The sequence below is a fragment of the Haliotis cracherodii genome, unplaced genomic scaffold, assembly GCF_022045235.1.
Source record: "Haliotis cracherodii isolate W230 unplaced genomic scaffold, xgHalCrac1.p SCAF_14, whole genome shotgun sequence".
Classification (NCBI taxonomy): Eukaryota; Metazoa; Mollusca; class Gastropoda; order Lepetellida; family Haliotidae; genus Haliotis; species Haliotis cracherodii.
The window spans coordinates 37,103,529-37,129,539 of record NW_027266269.1 but is presented as its reverse complement, the minus strand read 5'-3'; the positions used below and the strand labels follow the sequence as shown (position 1 = coordinate 37,129,539).

Here is a 26,011-nt window from a genome sequence, read left to right as displayed (position 1 = left end):
TTGGGTTTAACACCGCTTTTAACAGTATTCCAGTTATATCACGGCGTGTTGGCTTAATGTGGGAGGAAAGCCCGAAGTGATGCAGGTCTCAGACGTTTACCACTTTGGTGAAACCCACGAGCACGGGTGTGGTGCTTACAAACCTAGAAACATAATTAGGTCGAACCGGGACTCGAACCCACAATCATAGGTTTCTGGCGTGCCCAAGGGACGCAACTCTGCACAGCGATTCGTGGCCACCCGTGCCTCCTCGTGGAGGATTAAAAGAAAATATAGGGAAATAGATAGTTGAATATATGGGTTAATAGATCGGATAAATTGAAATTTCTCTGTTATAACAATAATATAATAATTATTATAACATGTACTTATATTGCGCTTGCCTCCGTACACTCGGATATACACTTGTGTTGTCAATTATTTTCGTTGTTATTGTTTGGGCGTGAACATTCAAGAACAACTACATAATTCTCTACGTTACATCACCTGCATTGAAAGCAGTGGCTGGTTCCCCAAGCGCACCATATAAGGCGATTGTCAGGCCATTACGTCTTACATATTTACTCGCTCTGCACAACACGAGATCAGTTTTGCACAGTTGTTTGTTTGTTGCCTCAGCAATATTCCAACTAAAAGATGGCGGTCTGTAAATAATCAAGTCTGGACCAGACAATCCAGTGATTGACATCATGAGCATCGATCTACGCAATTGGGATACGATGACATGCATCATCCCAGTCAGCGAGCCTGACCACCCGATCCCGTTAGTCTCCTCTTACGACAAACATATTCGTCTTCTACGACAAGCATGGGTTGCGGAAGACCTATTCTACCCCCGATCGTCAAGGATTTCTACAAAGTTATTGTAGCCCCAATTATCCTACCACCAACTTCCATACTTTAAACACAGGCATCCGCAGAGCCATCATGTTTATTGACATGAGACCTTGTCCCCCCGAGATCTTACATTGTAGATAATGTAACACATAAATATATATAGTGTTTGGAACATCCGCATTTACACCGCCATGAAATGGCATGACCCTCTATCCTTATCGTCATGCGCCAAATATGGTCACAATTGCAAAGATGTTCAGAGAAAACCTTCCTATTGTTGACCGACTGACTGACCAATCAGACTACAGATAGAGAGGTTAAAACTGACGAAGATGGCACCATGACATGGGATCGCAAACGTTTCCTGAAAGGTCAAGTTTGAACCCGCGGTCGTTACAACCGCAAGTTACAAAAACATGTTTTAATTTGCAAAGGCTGATCGGGAGAATAAATCTTCTTTTTTCCGCCAAGCCCGGCATTGTGCTCTTGGAGCATAAAATTAACGAATCCATACAAATTACAGTGTCTCATTCTCCCAGCATGCTTCATTTCACAATAATTATCACTGTAGTAAGGGGCTTCGGAGTCACTGCTCCTCCCCCCCTCTCAAATTAACACCCCCATCTCCGTTGTAACAACCGTTTCCGGCAGTCGCGCTCTCTTTCTCTTTAATAGCCTGTCCACTTTAATTCTCTCTGTTGTTGTGTGGTAATCGTAAAGAACAAACGTTTTTGATTTTTTGTCGTTTCGGTTTTTCTCGTTTCGGGTTTTAATGTTTCGAAACCACTATCATTGGTTTATGGCGTGCCCAAGGGACGCAACTCTGCGCAGCGAATTGCAGCGCCATAGACGACTGGGTGCCGTTGTTCTCAGCGATCTCAGCCCTAAGGTGATCGTAACTCCCATACCTTAACATAGACCTACGACAGTCGTAGCGCTAAGGTTGTTATCCGCGCCCCCATGATCCCCAGCGAGGTGGCCTAGCTATCTATGGTTGCTGGTTGTTCTAAAAGTCCGTGTTTTAAAAAGTTGTAAGTAGTAATGTTGTGCTAAAACGTGTTCGACGAATTTGCTTTCAAACATAACTTTGATGTATCCATATGACGTGCTCGTAGCTATAGAAATTGTTCTCGTCGCTGTATGGCTGAAACGCATTCGCTCAATACATCACTCATCACCACCAGCATCACATGACCACCCCACTGCAGGGACCACGCCCACCTCCCCACACCCTCCCCACTACATCCTACTTCCACCCCTAAAACACCACCACACACCTTAGATTATAAACGTTTCTTTTTCTCACGGAAGGTCTCAATACTCACCGAGGCCTTCAAACCCTCCACAATACCACCGCCCCGCCCCCCCCCCCCCTCACACACACACACACACAACCGCAACTCCCCTCCCCTCCCCTCACCCCCTCACACACCACCGCCACCCCCTCCCCTCCCCTCTCCCTCCCCCCTCCCCCCCCAACCCCCCACCCCCACACACCCCCACACACCACCACCACCACCCCTCACCCATTCCCTTCTGCCCTTACCATCTCCTTCAGAAACATCCTCAACACCGACAACTAAAGGTGAAGCAGAAAATATATTGATGAAAACAGTATACAGCTATTTCTGGGCCCAGAGAAGCGAGAGCGTCATATTTGGAAGGCCGTAAAGAGGAGTCCTGGAGACAGTGACAAATACATGTCGTTTATCACACGCTCCGAGTTCCCCATAATCCCCGCACATGTCTGAGTGGCGGGGAAATGCCAACCCGTGTAACACCGGCTTGTCGCTCCGTCGGTATCCACCGAACACATATAATCCCTCACGGGAAAAACGCTAAAAGAGTGTGCTATTATTTCTCCCATGACACGGAAGCCCCAAGGCTGTTCCCAACCTACACGTTGTAAACGCTCTCTCTCCAACACATCAAATGTAAAAATAAAATTCAAATCGGCTGCAAATCCGCCATGGCTGATGTCTTTAGTTTTTCCGACATGATTTGAGCAGTACGGATCAATCATTGAGCATCTTAGAAAACCACTCAAACAAAACCCAAAGAATGTGTTTTGTTTTGCAACGCCACAAAAAACAACCCCAAAATGTATTAGATTATCCCATGCCTTGAGGTCATGGGGTCATGTCACGTGACCAGCCCTGTGACTTCTTTCCGTGTTAATGTGATGATCCTGTAATAAGGAAAAACACAGAAAAACAGAAAGATGATAGAGCATCGGGGTGCATTGACTGTTCAGATTTTTTAAAGATCGATCTTTTGCATTTGAAATTTTGCAATACTATTTCTTCGATTGAAACAAAACCCTCGAATCTCAAAAGACGAAGGATACACGCGCGTCAGACTGACACAACTTAAAAGAAACGTGTGGTAATAACCTATATATTTACTTCAAAGGGAGACAACCGAGTGTAAGGTGAATATTTCAATTTAGGAAAGTGAAATTGTCGGAGTGAGAAAAATGCAAAGACGCGGTCTTTCAGCAAAAGTCTCGAACTGGTGATTTATATGACCGTTTCTCCAGGGGTGTCTACTTGGTGTCAGACTGGCTGCTGCACGGGTCCCCCTTCCCACTCCAACCTTCCCCCCGAGTGAAGCCTTGTCAATATTTTCCCTACAGATATCACCCTGGGTGACTCATGGGTTAGACATAGCCCTGTACAGGAAATGAATCTCAATTCGTTTTAGTCTGTCAAATGGCACTTCCGGTGGGAAACACTGATGGACATCCTTATTTAAAACGAAATTGGAAAACGAATTCTTTGCTTTTACGCACATCTGTGACGTCTGATACAGATACTTTGTTTGTTTGTTGTTTAACTTCGCACTTTGTAATAATCCATCTCTATGACGGCAGCGATACAGTGTGAGGACATCTTCATCATCGGATAAACAACGTAAATAAAGACAATAATAATAACATTCCATCCATATGGCACTATACTCCCTGCACAAGCATGCTCTGCTTGCTCAGACATTTATTTCCTCCCTCAATGGATCAGTGTGCATTCAACAATCATTCTCAGCTCCCTGGGGAGTATACAACCCAAGCTGCGCTTGAAGGTTAACAACCATCTCATCCTACAGGATACCAATTCACCGCTGGGTGGACAGAGCCACAATTCGAATAAATTCACTTGCCCAAGGAGACACCACACGTGCTACACGTGCTTCAGTGTGGGGCAGGACCGAAGCCCTAGAAACTCTCAGGAGCCAAGCTGCCGAAACCCAGTCACCAACCACGGACTCTCCACGACCGACGTTGCTTAACGTCATCTGATTTGCGCTCTAAACAGGACCACGTGCCACTACATGTGCTGGCTTTGGTTTGTTGTTTAACGCTCCACTCAGCAATATTCTAGCTACATGGCGGCGGTCTGTAAATAATCGAGTCTGGACCAGACAATCCACTGATTGACATCATGAGCATCGATCCACGCAATTGGGATCGATGACATGCATCAACCAAGTCAGCGAGTCTAACCACCCGATCCCGTTAGTCGCCTCTTAGCAGTGGTCATCAGTAGTTGATGAAGCGTATCCGTTTTATCCTTTTTTCATGTTTTGTTGGTGGCGTATACGTTATTTGTGATGACTATAATGCGTTTATTCTGTATTTGGGGATGCTATCGAGGTCGTTACCATTTTGATGACACTCGCGAATCCGAGAGCATTTGTGGGGTGGGGGGATGGGGTTGGGGGGGGGGGGGGGGGGGGGGGGGGTCGGGGGTGTTGAATGTGATGGGTATCTGGGGGATGAGGTGACACCAGTAGGATGAGGCATGTGATTTATTTCCGATAACAAAACGTGAGTTACCAATAGGTCGTCTGTGTGACTGACAAGACATATTCCTTTAATATTTGAAGACTTGTAAATGAGTTTATACCGGCGCCAAATTTCAACATTACTCTTTTCTAACGATGCCTTATATACTACTCGCTTTATAGGGATACTTTTGTATCTCTCCATCAAACACAAAGGGGCGGTCGGGTAGCCTTGTGGTTAAAGCGTTCGCTCGTCACGGTTTCGATTCCCGACATGGGTACAATGTGTGAAGCCCATTTCTGGCGTCCCTCGCCGTGATATTGCTGGAATATTGCTAAAAGCGGCGTAAAACCATACTCAATCAGTCAGTAAGTCATCAAACACAAACCCAATTCTTATAACATGTCATGTGTATATATAATATCAAATATATCTGACATACCTAATTATACATATGAAAAGCTGAGTAAATATTTTGACATATTAAAAACAATTAATGGTTTGCTGTTGACGATCTTGTGTATCTTGTTTTTAGTGAGCGTTGTTTTACGCCGCTTTTAGCAGTATCTCAGAAAAGCCATGGCGGGGGACACCAGAAATGAACTTCACACATTTTGTCCATGTGGGAATCGAACCCGGACATCCGGCGTGACGACCGAACGCTTTAACTACGTCCCCACCTCCCCTCTTGTTTTCATCAATGGGGAAACGTCGTCTGGATATCTCTCTCTGATATAAACACGTTATGTCTCTATTATACAGGCTTGCTCCATGTGTCTGAGACGATAGGGGTTGACTGGGGTAGTCTATGCAGCATGTACGGGTTCGAATCCCGATAATGGTGCAATGAGTACAACCCTCAGGGGTTTATTGCTTAAAGTAACCCACTGTCCACACTTAGCTACATTCATTACTCCCTTTATTGTTAGAGAGCAAAGCCCGGACTCTCTCATCTCAAAAACACCGCGACTGCCTCCGTGGTATAGTGGTAGAGCTTTCGCCCGGAGAGCGGAAGGTCCGGGGTTCGATCCTGCATGCACGTCGCTATATAAGTTCTGCACTCGTTACATTTTCTTTCCTAGAGAACTCACTCACTCACTCACTCACTCACTCACTCCGTCTCCATCTCCCTCAAAACAACAAAACAACTTACGTCACTGGTGCCGGAACCAAACAGCAGCAGATCAAAGGGTATGGCAGCAATGGCGTCGATGACGAACCAGCCCTTCACATAGTTTATAGCAATTTTCTGTGGATCACTGACCACCTCCCCATTGACCACAAAGGTTGTCCGGAAGTTAATCAGAATGTCCGCAATGAACATAAAGTCCACGATGAGGTCGACGATGACCAGCGGGTCCGCGCGACTGGTCTCCGCGATGGTGTCCCGAGTGGCGGGGTCCTGGTTCAGCTTCATCTTGATCTCTTCCTCGTTGAGGAGGAAGGCGGCGGAGTAGGGGGTGAAGACGGCGGTGTAGAGGACGAGGAGCAGGATGATCCAGTCCCACACGGCCTTGAAGGGGGAGTAGTGAAGGATGATCATCTGGGAGGAGGCCTGCTGGATCTTGGAGGGGGGAACGGGGTCGTAGTAGCTCTGGTCGTCCGAATCCGTCTTTTCACTTTTGGAACCCTGAAAAGAAAAAAATAGGATTTTTTATTTGTATCTTTCGCATGCAAATTATGTGAGTGACGGGTACTTTTTGCGCAAATTGGGGAGGACGGGTAGCCTTGTGGTTAAAGCGTTCACTTGTCACGCCGAAGACCAGGTTCGATTCCTCACATGGGTACAATGTGTGAAGCCCATTTCTGGGATTCCTCTCACTGATATTGATGGATTTTGCTCGAAGCGGCGTAAATCCATACTCACTCACTTATGCAAATTATTTGCGTAGCGGGAGCTTTTTATGCAAATTGTGTGAGTGGCGGGTTCTGTCGGTTGGGCAGGACATACTTAACCTTCCATGAAAACCTGTTGTCATCACTGATTTTCATTGATACCTTTATACAATTTTCATCGCTATTGTGCTTTTCACGCCCAGTGGAATCTGTTTCGCTGGACAGTTGAAACTGGTTGCTCTCTGGCGTTGGCCTTATATATTTAATGGAAACGTTTATTCATATCTGGAGAACTGACCAACATCAAAGATAGGGTTCTCCTTTTTTATGATCTGATTTTCAAATACATTATGTTGGAAAATGAATTCAACTCTTTGTTTACCCGTTCCAGGTGTGAGAATATGGTCGTTGAATAAAATGACTTTATGATCTGTAAAGAAGCTTGCCCATAACGCCCACGACGACACATACAGATGACGATGCAGCGCAAACACTGACAGGAACCAGCCTGTGCAAGAATGTGAGAGACACATCGAAAACATAAATGGCTGGTAGTGCAATCTATTCACGTAAAATATTGAGCTCAAGAGCTGTGTACACGAAACACTTGTAAATCCTGGCCTTCAGAAAACAAAAGAATATCCGACTTTCCATGCTTCTGCAAATGGTGAAATGGGCTGTACTAGTGGAGGCATAGATATCAGCTATATCAGGGCCCACTTGCATAAAAAGATCTTAGCGCTAAGACTATTGTAAGCCTATGTTATGGGAGTTAAGATCATCTTAGCGCTAAGATCGCTTTGTGCAAGTGGGCCCTGGACAGTCCAACTTGTGATCGACAATCGAGCATATATCCAGTGTGAGCATATATTCACTGTGAGCATATATTCAGTGTGAGCATACATTCACAAGTGGACAGAAGACAAAGACAAAGTGATGCAGTGAGTGAGTGAGTTGAATTTTACGCCGCTTTTAGCAATATTCCAGCAATATCACCAGAAATAGGCTTCACACATTGTGCCTATGTGGGGGAATCGAACCCGGGTCTTCAGCGTGACGGGCAAACGCTTTAACCACTAGGCTACCCGAACGCTCGGCCACGTTGATGAAACTAACCAGCCTGCTAAGGTGGTGACAAAAAAATCCAAATGGAATTCTAGTGCGCGACCTAGACCACTTAAGCAACCCTGTAATAGTTCTAGACAGTGTGGTAAAAAAGGCGAAAGGTACAAAAAGTAAGTGTTTGTACACGTTAATACCATTAACCCCCCCCCCCCCCCCCCCCCCCCCCCCCCCCCACACACACACACACATACCATATCCACTCAGCCCAAAACTAGAATGAAAAAAGTTTAAATCAAATGTACTGTAGTGTGTCTTCTTTGTATCGTTTGTTCTACATGTAGTTACATGATCTTCGGGTAATTTATAGGCTGCCACGCACACTTGAATTTTTTTTGTCGTCGTTGCATTAGTTTTTGAAGATATCTGGCCTTGATCACCGTGGTCAAAACAATGCTCTCTGGTTTAGACATATTCTCAGTCCTGTTTGTGTTTGATGAAAGCACTGTGGTACAACGCGCGCCCGGAGAGCGGAGGGTCCGGGTTCGATCCCCAGCCGCGTCATACCAAAAGACGTTAAAAGATGGTACTTGTTGTTACCCTGTCTGGCACTCGGCATTAAGGGGCTTATTAAGGGGCTTATACTGTGTCTGAGTGGGATTTTCATGTTATACTGCAGCATGGTATATCAGTGTGCTAGCACTATAAATCGGCATCAGTCCGGACCAGTACAAACAGCCACACACGCACACACATGCACGCTTTATAAGTGCAATAATCCTGGACGCGACGTTAAACCCCATTTCACCTCCCCTCCCCTTGATGAAAGCAATGTTTGCTTAAAGCTGATTCGTACTTGCTACCCCCTGGCAATATGTCGCCGTGCAGAGTTGCGTCCCTTGGGCAGGCCAGGAACCTATGATTGTGGGTTCGAATCCCGGTTTGCCACGATTATGTTTCTAGGTTTGTCAGCACCATACCCGTGCTCGTTGGTTTCACCGAAGTGGTAAACGTCTGAGACCTGCATCACTTCGGGCTTTCCTCCCACATCAAGCTGACTAGAATAATGTTCAAGGCGGCGTAAAATCTAACTCACTCACTCACTCAGTGTTAACCATATGAAGATAACTGTCGACATAAGCTCATGGCCTTCCTGCATCTGACCTTTGACATATCTATGAAGACACGAACTATCTGATCTGATATCTTAATCACACCTCTTCCTGGAAACCATTTTAGAAGCTAAATAAATCAACACGGCAAGACGTCTTGAAATATTAGAAATTCCAAAACCATGTTTCTTCCAAACAATTCCTCACACGGGCTTCGTAAGATCCTGTGCACGGACCACTGGAGAATCGAAGTTATTAATACATGAATCACACAAACTCAATTCATTGCTTTTTCATGTAAAATCTAACATGATTTATTTCCGGATCAAATGAACCCCTCCGAACTAGCATGGTCGCTTTGAGAGGCATAAATTTTGTAACTATTCAAGCCGAGCTGAGAATCCCAACCTCGAAATCCTTAGAGGAAAAGAGCACAGAAACTTGACCGTGACATCATATATTACGAGTTTGGGTGTAACACATCTTAAATAGTTCCTATGACACTGGCGTAACGCAATTCTCGTTTCGTATGACAGCGTAAATAAACTTAATAGAGTTTTATTGCGAAAGGCTTTTAGAGTAATTTTACCAGGGGAGTTTTATTACATTGAGGCCCCATTTCGTCCCCTGTAAGAAGGGAGACCGGTTATATTGATTGTATATGGTCAAGATTAACAGCTTGATGCTCTCCAAGCAGGCATAATTTCTTATCAACGTCTCTCCTGGCTATAGGGTAGGGAGGTTTGTTGTGTTGCGCCATTACGGCCCGTCCGCAAACATCATGGGATCCGAGTCAAGATCTACTTCACTCGCGTCCTCATTAAATCTTGTGTTCAATATGTTGGAAAGAAAGGTTTTCAGTCGAAGTGTTCCTTTTATATGTCACGCAAATCCCCACTAAGTGGTATTGTTATTGAGAGAAATATATGTAATAATAAAAGGATTAATTGTCAACGAACTTGAAGTAAAGCTGTAACTTTCCTCAATGTATATTTCATCACTGAGACACATTTCATCACTGAGATACATTTCATCTCTGAGACACAGAGTCTTATCGAGTTTATGTGTTAGAATAACGCTGTGTGACGTCATGGTAAATTTTTCACTTTGGCAACCAGTTTGAACGAGCTGGTGAAATCTTAACGATAAACGATAATTACAATTAGCTCTCAAAGGTAAAGGTTATATATTGGAAAAATATAGGAATATATTTATCACTAGGACGTAAACTTGTTAGTAGTTAAGAACTCATTCAAAAATTATGTGGAATTATTTTGAGATCAATCTACATGTATCGACCAGATCAGTCTACCTGTGTTGACCAGATCAATCGACCTGTGTTGACCAGATCAATCTACCTGTATGGACCAGATCAGTCTACCTGTATGGAACAGATCAATCTACATGTATGGACAAGATCAATCTATATGTATGGACCAGATCAATCTACATGTATGGATCAGATCAATCTATATGTTTGGACCAGATCAATCTACTTATATGGACCAGATCAATCTACATGTATGTACCAGATCAATCTACATGTATGGACCAGATCAATCTACATGTATGGACCAGATCAGTCTCCATGTAAGGACCAGATCAATCTGCATGTATAGACCAGATCAATCTACATGTATGGACCAGATCAATCTACATGTATGGACCAGATCAATCTACATGTATGGACCAGATCAATCTACACGTATGGACCAGATCAATCTACACGTATGGACCAGATCAATCTACATGTATGGACCAGATCAATCTACATGTATGGACCAGATCTATTTACATGTATGGACCAGATCTATCTATATGTATGGACCAAATCAATCTACATGTATGGACCAGATCTATCTACATGTATGGACCAGATCAATCTACATGTATGGACCAGATCACTCTACATGTATGGACCAGATCAATCTACATGTATGGACCAGATCAATCTGCATGTATGGACCACATCAATCTACATGTATGGACCAGATCAATCTACATGTATGGACCAGATCAATCTACATGTATGGACCAGATCACTCTACATGTATGGACCAGATCAATCTACATGTATGGACCAGATCACTCTACATGTATGGACCAGATCAATCTACACGTATGGACCAGATCAATCTACACGTATGGACCAGATCAATCTACATGTATGGACCAGATCAATCTACATGTATGGACCAGATCTATTTACATGTATGGACCAGATCTATCTATATGTATGGACCAAATCAATCTACATGTATGGACCAGATCTATCTACATGTATGGACCAGATCAATCTACATGTATGGACCAGATCACTCTACATGTATGGACCAGATCAATCTACATGTATGGACCAGATCAATCTGCATGTATGGACCACATCAATCTACATGTATGGACCAGATCAATCTACATGTATGGACCAGATCAATCTACATGTATGGACCAGATCACTCTACATGTATGGACCAGATCAATCTACATGTATGGACCAGATCACTCTACATGTATGGACCAGATCACTTTACATGTATGGACCAGATAAATCTACATGTATGGACCAGATCAATCTACATGTATGGACCAGATCAATCTACATGTATGGACCAGATCACTCTACATGTATGGACCAGATCAATCTACATGTATGGACCAGATCACTCTACATGTATGGACCAGATCACTTTACATGTATGGACCAGATAAATCTACATGTATGGACCAGATCAATCTGCATGTATGGACCAGATCAATCTGCCTGTATGGACCAGATCTATTTATATGTATGGACCAGATCAATCTATATGTATGCACCAGATCAATCTACATGTATGGGCCAGATCAATCTACATATATGGACAAGATCAATCTACATGTATGGACCAGATCAATCTACCTGTATGGACCAGATCAATCTACATATATGGACAAGATCAATCTACATGTATGGACCAGATCAATCTGCCTGTATGGACCAGATCAATCTACATGTATGGACCAGATCAGTCTACATGTATGGACCAGATCAGTCTACATGTATGGACCAGATCTATGTACATGTACGGACCAGATCAATCTACATGTATGGACCAGATCAATCTACATATATAGACCAGATCAATCTACCTGTATGGACTAGATCAATCTACATATATGGACAAGATCAATCTACATGTATGGACCAGATCAATCTACATGTATGGACCAGATCAGTCTACTTATATGGACAAGATCAATCTACATATATGGACCAGATCAATCTGCCTGTATGGACCAGATCTATTTATATGTATGGACCAGATCAATCTATATGTATGCACCAGATGAATCTACATGTATGGACCAGATCTATTTACATGTATGGACCAGATCAATCTACATGTATGGACCAGATAAATCTACATGTATGGACCAGATCAATCTACCTGTATGGACCAGATCAATCTACATATATGGACAAGATCAATCTACATGTATGGACCAGATCAATCTGCCTGTATGGACCAGATCAATCTACATGTATGGACCAGATCAGTCTACACGTATGGACCAGATCAGTCTACATGTATGGACCAGATCTATGTACATGTATGGACCAGATCAATCTACATGTATGGACCAGATCAATCTACATATATAGACCAGATCAATCTACCTGTATGGACCAGATCAATCTACATATATGGACCAGATCAATCTACATGTATGGACCAGATCAATCTACATGTATGGACCAGATCAGTCTACTTATATGGACAAGATCAATCTACTTATATGGACAAGATCAATCTGCCTGTATGGACCAGATCAATCTACATGTAAGGACCAGATCAATCTACATGTATGGACCAGATCAATCTACATGTATGGACCAGATCAATCTACATGTATGGACCAGATCAATCTACATATATAGACCAGATCAATCTACCTGTATGGACCAGATCAATCTACATATATGGACCAGATCAATCTACATGTATGGACCAGATCAATCTACATGTATGGACCAGATCAGTCTACTTATATGGACAAGATCAATCTACTTATATGGACAAGATCAATCTGCCTGTATGGACCAGATCAATCTACATGTATGGACCAGATCAATCTACATGTATGGACCAGATCAATCTACATGTATGGGCCAGATCAATCTACATATATGGACAAGATCAATCTACATGTATGGACCAGATCAATCTACCTGTATGGACCAGATCAATCTACATATATGGACCAGATCAATCTACATGTATGGACCAGATCAATCTACATGTATGGACCAGATCAGTCTACTTATATGGACAAGATCAATCTACTTATATGGACAAGATCAATCTGCCTGTATGGACCAGATCAATCTACATGTATGGACCAGATCAATCTACATGTATGGACCAGATCAATCTACATGTATGGACCAGATCAGTCTACTTATACGGACCATTTCATTTTTATGTTTGGTTGGGGTGAGACAAGGAGCCCTCCCACATGTGTATGGTGTATGCGTGTGTACAATCTTGCCGGTCGATGGCGTGGAATATTGTACCGACGTGATCTAATGCTATCTGATATGCTTGGGATTAATTTCTTTTAAATTGTTGAACATCTCGACATTGTGGCAATGTATTTCTATGTGAACGTTCGTAATCAGCAGCATCCCAGCTTGCTACTATAAACTTGAGCGCGTGTGCACATTAATACCGGTTCATCAGAATATATACATTTCGATCTGTTCCCCATTTCTACTTCGCACGACCACATCGAACAGCAAATGACGCGGGATGTAACAACACTACAATTATTCAATGCATGGCGGACAGGACGATACAGAAATATGACGTCACTTGACCTATATCTATGCAGTGACCTATATCTATGGAGCATAACTGAGTAATTGAATACGGTTGTACGCCACCTTTCATCAATATTTCAGTAGTATAGGTGCGTGTGTGGTGTGTGCGTGCGTATGGGTGTGAGTGGCTGTGGGGAGGGGAGGGGAGGGGGGGTGGGGGGGGGTGGCATCACACATCACAGTGCCCGGAATCAAGGCCATATACGATGTTCCACCGGTATAACGTTAGAACCAAATACATTTACGCGTGTATTAGTAGTGTGGGGTACACGTATTACAGATCAGGTCAGTCTAGCTATGCTCTGGGTGATCCTACCGTTCCAAACATTATTACTGCCCTGGCTGCACCAGGATCCGCTGATCGAACATTTAAAACGTCAACGTCAGACACTAATCAGTCTCCCCAGAAGGCTGTAGTGTTGGGGAGTCTTCATGTTCTCCGAAAATGTTGTGGGTGGATTTACTAGGCAGCGCTTCCTGGGAGAAGACCCATTCGCTGTCTCAGCTGCGTGTAGAAGGGGCAAGGGCCCTGAGGTGATGATAAGCCTAACCAGCCTGACTGTGCCAGGATCACCCAAACCCTCTTTGCTACATTTTTTATTTTAATCTGTATATAACCCAAGCTGCCCGTGAGGCGCTAGAAGGTTACCAACCATCTCATCCTACCGGGTACCCACTGACTGCTGGGTGAACAGAGGCACAGTTCCAACAAGGTCACTCGCCCAAAGAGACACCAGATGTGTTGATGTGCATCAGTGTGGGGAGGACCAAAGCCCCAGAAACTCCCAGGAGGTAAGCTGCTGAACACTGCCATATAACTAAAATACTGTTTAAGTGGCGTTAACACAAACACCCCCCCCCCCCTTACACACACACACCACACCCCTCTCCCGTTCCTAATCCCTCCCCACAACGTCCTCGCCCATATCCCTTACTTTCAAATGCCCTCGATCAGGAACAGTTACCTTCCGATCAAACCTTGTAATGTGAACTATGTAGAGCCAGTTTCACAGAGACAATCCTCAAGCTCCCTGTTATCCCTCCATTGTATTGTCTTGGAGCGGGTGTCAACTGGAACCCACTACGCTTGTACACGTGTCCATATAAGGGCAATGCTTGTGAATATATTAGGTGCGGACAATAATTGAATTATCTGTAAAGCTCATATCTGACTTACATCTTTGTCCTTCTCGGCCACCTGTAGTTTTTCAGATTCCTCGGTGGTCTGTTTTCCGTGGGCCCTGCCCCGAAATTCCCGCAGTACTTTCAGCATGATTATCTTGCTCTTTGCCTGCAAGGAAAAAACAATAGCCCATTACGGAATCGTTAAAAAAAGATCAAATTAATCTCATTATCGCGGTCCAACAACGGAAACGTGCCGCAATATTCCCACAGTGCGCAATTACCGCGGGGAATCAGGACGTCTCTGATGTAGGTGGCGGAGTGAAATGGTGTTGAACGTCACGTCCAAGATTATTGCACTTATATAACGACGTGCATGCACGTGTATGTGTGTTTGTGTGGCTGCTTGTACTAGTCCGGACTGCTGCCGTTTTATAGTGCTAGCCCACTGAGATACCATGCCGCAGTTTAACATGAATACCCCACTCAGACACAGGATACTGTCTCAGAGCCAACCAGTCCTTGGTTTAGCCCCTTAATGCCGAGCGCCAGACAGGGTAACAACAAGTACCATCTTTTTACGTCTTTTGGTATGACGCGGCTGGGGATCGAACCCGGGACCTTCCGCTCTCCGGGCGGACGCTCTACCATTAGACCACGGAGGCGGTCACGTTTCTGCTATAAGCTGACGGGACACAATTGAGAAATTGCAGAGTTTCTGCAGAGGTACCGCACCTGGTATAGCAGACATTTCGCACACATAAGAGGTGAGTCCAATGTGCTGAGTAGTGTAGTTCTAACGTATTCACCAAGCAACCACAGCAATATGCTAGGGCGCGTTTGTTTGCGGCGTGGAACAGAATCTTTGACACAATAGTTAATACAATAGTTGTCTTTTATTTGTTGTAGCTGAGATGAAACTACAATAATCAAATTGAAGGATTGAATTGATTCAAACGACTGCATGGGTGAAGTCGTCAGTTGTTTTGTCAACAGCAAGGAACAAAGAATTCAAGCGAGAACAAATAAATTCCTCAAAGTCGTCCCTTGAAGCGCTATTCGTTTGGAATGGTTATGTGTAAATTTCTACAAAGATCTAGCCCTGGCAGAGGTTGGCTAACAAATAAACAGAAATCGTGAATTGTTCTACAAAAACAAGAACTCTCCTTCAATTCCATTACAGGTCACGACTTGCTTAATGCTTCCTAAAACACTGTTAAAATCTATAGCTGTCTTAACAACTTCCACAAGTATCTGAAAGTTACAACTATCGGTTCTCTATCAGCTTTTGTAATTCCATTAATCCTAAATCTGTAAAATTCTTCCTCTTAAAAAATGAAATCGAAGAACGTTTCTCATACCATTAGAATATTTTCTCCCTTGACCGAGTTGTAACATTTGCTGATATTGACATGCGAATTACTTCGACATGAGATGTACATTTCAATACGTTAGCTTGTTAAGTCTTCCTGTTGCGGTTTGACGTTCCGAAACGGAACTGAAATGGGCATCAATCGACCATGCGGTGTCTTGCCTTTGAAATCAAGCCTTTTATAGCGAGAGCCAGCCCGGCGAAATATGTGTTGATGTCCCTTGATGACGTTTCAAATGAAGATGTCAATATCTTGATTGACAGAAAAGAGTTTATATTACATTTTGAGATTGGCATCTCATAACTGAAATTGACGTGTGGTAATGTTATTGCCGTGTTACATAAATGTAACAGTGCTCCCGAGAAAGTGCTGATACACGAGTTAAAGGTTTGGTCGTTTTGTATAATTATTCCATGGAAATAAAATGATTTTATTACCCGTCAGATTGCCGGGATAAAATGTTGACGCACGAGAGTGCGTTAAATGACCTTTGACATTTTCAGTTGGAAGTAACCTTTCTTCAAGGTCATTAAACAGACATGTTTTAGAAACAGCTTCGCGATGGCGAACCATCGGCACCGGGGCAGGATCGCAAACGCTCCTGGAAGGATGTGTTTTATACTTGTTTGTTTTTCGTATATTCAGATGAGGCTTTAATCTTACACACGATTCATAACGGTCACAATTCAACGTTGACAGATGCAGATATCTATTGGCACTAAATCCATGACTTCAAATAGTTATGTTAAATGTTATTCCCAATCGCCGCACAGTTAAATAAACACAGTAAAAGCGAGGCTGTCCCTGAAAGGTTGGTAGTTTGGTGTCCAATTCTCTTCACACGAACAGCTCCATGGTCATTTCTTCAGAAAAGTCTATATTTAACTCACACCTGTGCAGGGAGTGCCCTTCCATTTGAAATCATGTACATCCGACCAGTGCAGAGAAATATGGTCATTTTATTTTTTTAGATCAAATTTAGAAATTCTTGCGTTTTGCTTGTTCAAGTATGAACAAAGTTGACCGCCTTATTCTGTAAATTGACAAAACATAAATATTGGACTTTTTATATAAAAGCGCAATAGATTATTATGTTTTAACAGGCGTAACCAGGGAGACACATTCGTTCCGATAAAAATTATTTTAAACAATTCCATATTGATATAATCTTCCAAGATACATTTTCTTTACCAGCAATAAAGTTCATGACATCAGCAAAATTTTAACTATTCAATTCCAATTTCAAAAACACATAGTGCCTTCAAAACGTGTCTCAGTATGAAGCCACTGGCTAATCTGGTAGCAAAAGGTCCGTGTCTCAACTCAAGTGTCTCATCCTAATGTCAATCCTATGCCATTTAAAGAGATCCCGGCACGAGAACCGTGTCTGCGAGTATTTGTGCTCCCAAATGACGTTCTAGAAAGACAACAGCGCGACCGTCGAGAAATGCGATTTCCCTGCCGACTAATAACATTGGACCAAGCGGGATTTCAACCTGAGGAGAACCAAGTGTTTGGTTAATGTCGAAGTAATTTACTCTTCTGCTAAAACTCGGCAATAATGGTATTAAACACTTTTAATACGATTCTTAACCCGTCAGATAGTTTGTCTGTGCCTCAAAAACGAACTCTTGTGTTGACACGAAACTGTTCACATATCCGCTCGAGTCTTCGTAGAAAGAGAAGTAATCTTCGCTAAGCTTTCGGCTTGTCAATAGAGTCTCGCGCGGGACCACTGGTGGCGCCATACCACGCCGGGTATTTATTAGGATTGAACTCGAGACTTGATGTTAGGGAAACATTATCAGGTCCATGTAAAAGAAGCCTTTATTACTAGTGAAGATGAAATGAGTCGCTCGGTAAATGGTCTCAAGTTGGGATTGATGTTACACTGTGGTACAAGGACACACTCTCCGACATATGCCCCCTCAAGGATTCAGCCGTGTATTAATAAGTGCAGTCGTTTGGAGAGTCTTTTTATATGATTTTAGCCTATAATTCTATTTTCAGGGTTCTTTCTGTTTCTTTTCACCGGCATCGTAGCCGGATTTGTAATTAGAGATCTAAGCATTCGTGGGAAAGAGGATAGTTAGTTTACGGAAAGTGTATTATGTTACTCTTTAAACCTAATTTTAAACAAACAGAACTAAATTCAGACTTATGGCATGAAATAAAAGCGACAAAATTAATTCAATAATCATAATAAATCTCTGCTTAAAAATCCCTGTTTAGGAATCACTACCAGTTGTGTGTTTGTTGGTTAACGCTATATGACAGACATAAAATCGAGTCTGGATCAGACAATCCAGTGATTGACAGCAAAAGCATCGATCTACACAATTGGGATCGATGACATGCATCAAGCAAGTCAGCTCGTCTGGCCACCCGATCCCGTTAGTCGCCTCTTGCGACAAGCATAGTCGCCTGTCAAGGCAAGCATGGGCTGCTGAAGACCTATTCTACCCCGGATCTTCACGGGTGTCACGCAAGCATTGGTTGCTGAAGACTTTTTCTACCCCGAATCTTCACGGATCGAATTACTGTCAAATAGACATAACACCAGGTGTTCGCGAAAAGGTGAGTGTATCCTGCCTCATAGGTTTCACCTGTAAACACATGCAACGGCAAGTCTATTATTCACCTGACAATACAAGTGGGACAAAGAAAAAGGAATTGCATCGTATATCACTTTGAACACTGGCACGTCAACTTAATAATGGGAAGGAATTATTATCACATAATATTGCTGTCATAACTAATAATCTGGGGTTATATCCTTTTGCTGTTTGTATTACTAAATGAATTTGAATTTACAGCTACACGACGACACTCAGAAATTCAACTCCCCAATAATTAGAACCATTCCTGATAACAGTTCTGATGCTTAATCAGGTTCTATGATTCGCATTTGACACGACAATTCGCGTTGTTCTCATGTTGTCGTCGTACCAGGAAGTATGCAACGGGGAAAGTAACGTTGTAGGGCCGGTTGCGACAGATGCCGTGAATTATTTTCAACTAAAAACCATATTTACTCATCACGTCTTCCGATCCCTGACATCTCCGTGACAGGCTAACCATGAACAGATTGTACATGCCACTCTCCCGCGCCGCCACGAACTGCCCCTGCATGTAATGAACTCATAAATCTATGTCCACGTGAGAATCAGAAACCTACAACGAGCGAAAAAACGGCCACAGCAAGGGAAGTGATTCTTACTGGAATGGTAAATCGTCAATGAACGTCAGTTAAAATTGCACAAGGTAAAGTATTTCCCCGAAATAGCGGCACAATCAACGTAATTGAGGAAAAAGAAATACATCTCGTCTTTCCTGGCTTACATTCAGTAAGGAACACTCTGATTCCGTATCGGTGTTTCCTAAAGCGTTTGCTTGCTGTAAACAACACTGTCTCGTTATGGGTTTGGTCTCTGCGGATGCTGTGCAGATATTCAGAGCCAGCATAAGAATACAGTTGTAGCCCAATGTGTTTGTCACGTACACGGTGAGGTAATTGCTATGCTTTTAGTCCTGTCGGAAATCGTTTATTCATGGAACACTAAGCCCCTAGCCCCATAGTTCAACATATTTACAAGGTATTCGCGTTTTTTCAAACTTACAATTCATGATGGATGTACAATGCAATATTTTGTATAAACGGAACGTTTGAGTTTGTCACGAGCATGCAAAACAAGTTGATATTTGGATAAGATGTAAACTTCTTTGGAAATTCCAATATATTTGTTTCGTAATTGACGATAGAGTTTACTCACACATACAATGATACACAGTGTCTGGTTACAAGATACACATAGATTTTTAAACATGCCTTCAAAAATCTTTAAATCATAAGAAAACTGCTCTCAGTTGAGTAAGTGAGACTCGAATCGTTGTTAAGTAAGGGATGCTAGATATTATTCTAGTATAACTTGAGAATAGGTACATTTAACTACGATTAAAACGAACTAAAAGGGGCCACTAATTTAAGTTCGTTATAATCGTAGTTCGTTTAATAAGCGTATACAACATATACACAGCAGTTCGTTATATCGTCAGTTCGTTATATGCGTGTTCGTTATAAACGTAGTTTACTCTATATGCTTACATGGTATTTCTTATTTTTTAACCACATTTGCTGGAAACAATCTTTAGCTCTTTTGGGTAATAATGACATAAACGTTGTGACATTTCCAACACCCTGATCCAACCATGCTCATCAAGGCCTCAACTGAGAAGGGTTACCTTGATATGTTTCGCCCGATATCCTGGCAATATCATATATGCATAGTAAGGGAAAACCTGCTATTCGGAGAGCCATACACGCATGCGCAAATATTGTGTTGACTATACACATGGCCGCACGAGCGCTGCAAGCATCGACTTAGATCCCCATCATCGGATCAAAGTCTTGGGTCTGTCCTCCGCCGTGATGTTGCTGGAATATTGCTAAAAACGGCGTAAGACCATACTCACTCACTCACTCACTCGTGCCACTGGTCGTACGACGCCACTAGATTAGATCGGTGGATCGGACTTATCACTAGCTGATTGTGAGTCATCGTGACGCCGAGGTGGCCTGGGTCGTTGTTCCTTTCATGACTCACTTGTTTGCGTGGCCCAGTGTGGTTTGTTGTACCGCACCCCACTGCTAGCATTCCCTACCACCTCAGCTTACCCAAATATCCCTCCTACCTCTACAACTAGCATTGCGTCCCTTTGGCGTGCCAGGAACATATGATCACGGGTTCGAATCCAGAATTGACCTTATATGTTTCTAGGTTTGTCAGCACCATACCGTTAAGCGGCGTTAAACCCAAATCACTCAATTCACTCCTATCCTCAAGTGACGGTGGGGTAGCCTAGTGGCTACGCGTTCGCTCGTCACGCCTAAGACCTGGCGTCGCTATTGCCCACATGGGTACAATGTGTGAAGCCCATTTTGGTGTCCCCCGCCGTGATATTGCTGGAATATTGCTTACAGCTCGCTCCTGTTCCTCAACCCACCGCTCTAAGTCCCTTTCCGTCTCCCTTCACCTAGCTTAATTTCATATGCCCTCAATCACGATCGGTTGTCATCCTATCAAAAATGTAATAGAACATTTAGCCGTGGGTGTAGTTACGTAAGGGCAACACACCGTCCACTGTGGCTGAAGATGACTGCAGTGTGCCCGGTAATGTCGACCAGAGTTCAAGTGATATAACGCCATCATTGACGACATGAAGTGGTATGTGTCTGGAGGGGTGGGGGAGAAGGAGAAGGAGAGGGGAGGTAGTGAAGATGATATTCAGATGAGATGTATCAAGGCTTCCTCAACATTGGACAGAGCCCGCCTTACAGCCCCGTTGAAGGTTAAACAGCACTTGTTGCAGAACGTTAAAAAGCCAAATATTTCACCATCACACAATTACTGTCGTATTACTTAAGCGCAGGTTTTGTTCATAAATCCAAAAATATATGACCGTGCGTCATTACTGAGCGTACCAGCCTGGGAACCTGTGTCTCTTTACAAGTCTATATTTTGTTTGTTGTTTAATGCCGCACTAAGCAATATTCGAGCTTTATGACTGCGGTCTTTAAATAACCGAGTCTAGACCAAACAATCCCGTGACGGACATTATGAGCATCGATCCACGCATTTGGGATCGATGACATGCATCATCCAAGTCAGCGAGCCTGGCCATCCGATCCCGTTAGTCGCCTCTTACGACAAGCATGGTCGCATTTTACGGCAAGCATAGTCGCCTTTTACGACAAGCATAGTCACCTTTTATGGCAAGTATGGGTTTCTACAGATCTTCACGGTTCTATTTTCGTATCGGATGCATGCATCTCTTATGCATGAACACATGTACAACGAATGATGCACCTATTGTCATCTGAAGCAGCATTTGATTCAGAAGTTATATTATTAAATTAGTCATTGGTCAATTGGCTTAAAACGTCCCAACTGATGATAAAAGTATAAAAAGGTATACAAAGATAATAGTGCGTGAATGAGTGAGTGAGTGAGAAACTTAGGTAGGTTAAGTAAAGCGGATAGGGACTTAGTATGGTGGGTTGAGGAACAGAAGTGAGTATGATTTTACGACGCCTTTAGCAATGTTTCAGCAGTATCACGGCGGGGGACACCGGAAATGGTCTTCACATATTGTACCCATATCGGGAATCGAACCCGGGTTTTCGGCGTGACGAGCAAACGCTTTAACCACTAGGCTACCCGACCGCCCCTAGCAAGACAATAACATAATGTAACAGTTTGACTTTGAAGTGTATTGACAGAATGTCTCGCACCCCGATTTATGGAGTAAATAAAGACGTTCATACCCAAACATTTGATTGAATGTCTCGTTTTGAAATGATAAAACAGACTTATCAACAGAAAGATAATACAGATGTATCCTTGTGTCATGAAATTTGACTAGGCACGTTTATTTAGAGAACGTAACAGCCTCATGTTTGTCTTGTAAACTGAACAGTCGAGAATCTTCATATCAAATATATATTCTCTCGAAGAGATGAAATAGATTATAGCTTGCTTAAAGGCGACTAACGGGATCAGGTGGTCAGACTCGTTGATGCATGTCATCGTATCCCAATTTCGTGGATAGATGCTCATGACGTCAATCACTGGATTGTCTGGTCCAGACTCGATTATTAACAGACCGCCGTCATATAACTGGAATATTGCTTTGTGCGGCGTAAACAGGCGACAAACAAACCAACATAAAGCGAGGCTTGTATCACAGGATACGATGACGTCACAATGTCTGCAAACACTGTAACCCAATTTGATTGACGCGATATCTCACGTGAAAGTTTTGGAAGATAAACATAATGTGTCGTGTCATACAAAAATGAGTTTTAATTAGACATTTAATGGGTTCGTGTTTATTTGGAAACCCTTAACTCAACTTATATGCAACAACAGTTATTAATAAATTATGTATGGATATCTCATTTGTTTACTATCATCTCATGGCTGAGGTATTAAGTTAAAAAAAACCTGATAGATAAATATTATCCAGATTGGAGGCGAGAGATGACTTCCTCTTCAGAAGGTTTCTGTTACCCCTTCTATGTATCAGCAGTTATACATGTCGTTGAACTGAACCTGTTACCACCGCCTGTGGACCTAAGATTATGCTCAACTTGTTATAGATAAGGTTATCATAATCTCACAATAGAAGCAGGCCGATTGTACAGTTTACTTGTTGTGATTCGTGAGCATAAACTTGACTTGACTTGACTTGACAAGCCCAACGCGCCATGATCATGAAACACTCCTAAACACACCTGAAACAATATATAAGTTTCTTGCAATTCAGTCAGTCAGCTTAATCTTAAGATTGCATTTAAGTTGACCATTTTGTGTCTGTGTCTAGTTTCTAGTTTCAAAGTGCAAAGTTTCTAGTCAGTCCGTTAAATTAAATTTCAACACAGCATCGGTAAAATACTAGCCATATAGCGACAACAGTGCGTCATTAAATTATTGCAAAGTTCCTTGCAAGTTTCTGGTCAGTCAGCTAATCTTTCACATGGCATCGGCAACACCTCAGTGACAACAATGAGATTAATTTCTACCAATATGAATGTCGTAGTAGTTGATGCAATATTGCATGGATACTTGGAACAGTAAACAAAGTAACTAGAACCCATGTCATTACGAAATGTCAACACACAAGTAAACATTTGCCTCCGCCAACCATAACAATGTACATACTCCAGCACATCTATCAAAGGTACAAATATAGAATATTACGAAATCAATAAATATATTAATTTTCGCTCTCATATTTGATCAATTCAGTCTTTCCTGAAACCAGACACGTCTATTTAAGGCAATCAAAGCTTTATGACCAAAACCAAAATTATGAATTTATTCGAAGTTTCTAATCCGATGCAAGACAGAACAAATAAATCATATCGTTAACTCATGATCTAAGCCTTCATCATAACCACAGGAGCCAAGATACAATAAACAATGTAATTTGAGGTTATAAAGCAACGTTATGAAACATAAAAACAAACATGGCCTAATCCATCACGTAAACATCACAGGACAGCTGCTAACCCCGAGGAAGATAGGTTCCCGACACGGCCAACTCACCTAAGTCTTATAATCCATCTCCTGAGATTTCCGCCAATATCTATTTCATAACGGGATTTCCATCCATCCACGCTCGGCGTTGTTGAAATATGCCTCCCGAGTGTCTTCAATTTCTCTAGTAGTTTATTGAACTCCCGATTCTGTCTCGAGTCGTGCCCGGTATTTATTTGGGGTGAAGAATTTCTCTAGTAGTTTATTGAACTCCCGATTCTGTCTCGAGTCGTGCCCGGTATTTATTTGGGGTGAAGAAATCCCGACCCTGGGGCGCTTTCTCTCTCCCCAACCCTCACAAATGAACCTCCTCAATCTCGCGAGTGATAGCCGCTCCGATGACAGAAGCGCAAGGCCTCTCCGGTCGCGACCTCATTGATTTTTATGATGTTCGTTGCAATTCTTCAGTTGATATTAAAACCAGGTAAAAATATGGGCAATAGGTTACATTAGTTGTTGTCAGATTCTCCTCTCGCAAAGACGTCTTCCCACGAGGTGAAAGGATGTGCTACCAAATTAAAAGGGTGGTTTTTTTTATCTTTGACAAACTGCTGTGATGGTTTGGATTTCGACATCGGTGTCTCTTTGATGTGTGATATGATGGGTCTTGTTTTCAGTACGTTGTCTTTTAATCTGAGATCAATTCTGATATACACGTGCACGGGTATTGTTTTGCAATTCATGCTGTTTTGGGGGATCAATTTATTATAAGATTGATCTTAATTATCATAAGATTTAAAATGAACAATGCTGTTTCTTGTATGCGCCATATCCTGTGAGTAAAGTAGGGGATTAGCGATCGTGTTCAACAAGTTGGTCTAATGTTAGTTTCTGGGGTTTCGATTTTCGATTTCCCCTTTATGAAAAACAGGTTACATGTACATGGGGAGTCTTCCTTGGCAGGAGAACTTTTACGAGACACGCCTCAGCTGACCCGGTAGTAAACGGGTAACCGGTAGTATGAAATTAGACTATTAACATTCTATGTACTTCCAAGGGAGCTGAAAATGTGCACACTTATCTACAGCGAAGGTTTATAAAAAGTGTATTATTATCATTATTATTATTATTATTATCATTATTATTATCATTATTATCATTATCATTATCATTATTATTATTTACAGATCGGAATAAATAATGCAACAAAAAGGGTTGGGGTGATCCTGGCAGTCAGGCTGGTCAGGCTCATCATCAGCTCAGGGCCCTTGTCCCCTCTACACGCAGCCCAGACAGCGAATAGGATTTCTCCCAGGAAGCGCTGCCTAGTCAAACCCACCCAGAACCTTTCATAGAATGTGAAGACTCCCCAACACTGCAGCCTTCTACATACCCACATTGTCAGAAGGGCTGTATTCCTGTAGCAAACCCGGGTAATTGCCAGATATCAGTCAACAGATTGGGAGGTACCAAACCTAAGGCACCGAGAACAATGGGGAGTCGGACAACTTGGTACTTTGGATGCGAGCGTGACATAGCGGGAGCGAGGTCCGCATATTTGCCATGTTTTTCCTGAATTTTGTCAATCACATTATTATGATTATTATGATTACGATTATGATCATGATGATCATGATCATCATCATTATTATTATTGTTGTTGTTGTTGTTATGGCATTGCTGCTAATGCTGAGCCGTGTCGTGATTTTCTGTATTTCTTGTTATGTGTTTACTAGTCGCTGCACTAAGAGTAAACATATTTTTTAAGACATCCAGGTAGGCAAAAAGTAAGAGGCGGTGGGGTAGCCTAGTGGTTAAAGCGTTCGCTCGTCACGCCGAAGACCCGGGTTCGACTCCCGACATGGTTACAATGTGTGAAGCCCATTTCTGGTGTCCCCCGCCGTGATATTGCTGGAATATTGCTAAAAAGCGACGTAAAACTCACTCACTCACTCAAAAAGTAAATTCACAAACAAAATTTATTTCAG

The 26,011-nt window shown here is 42.6% G+C and overlaps 1 protein-coding gene across 8 annotated transcripts in view; it reads right to left on the bottom strand.

Moving 5' to 3' along the window:
• Window positions 1-26,011, bottom strand: part of LOC139461224 (voltage-gated inwardly rectifying potassium channel KCNH7-like) — a 279,271-nt gene that overhangs the window by 54,093 nt on the left and 199,167 nt on the right. For 7 of the 8 annotated variants that reach the window (XM_071242843.1, XM_071242845.1, XM_071242842.1 and 4 more), the window contains 2 exons: window positions 14,667-14,780; window positions 5,772-6,248 (listed from right to left, as the gene is read on the bottom strand). In XM_071242843.1, coding sequence (XP_071098944.1) covers window positions 5,772-6,248; window positions 14,667-14,780 — 591 coding nt within the window. Of the gene's footprint in view, window positions 1-5,771; window positions 6,249-14,666; window positions 14,781-24,092; window positions 24,176-26,011 lie in introns of those variants that run through there. The other variant, XM_071242848.1, reaches the window with a different exon arrangement.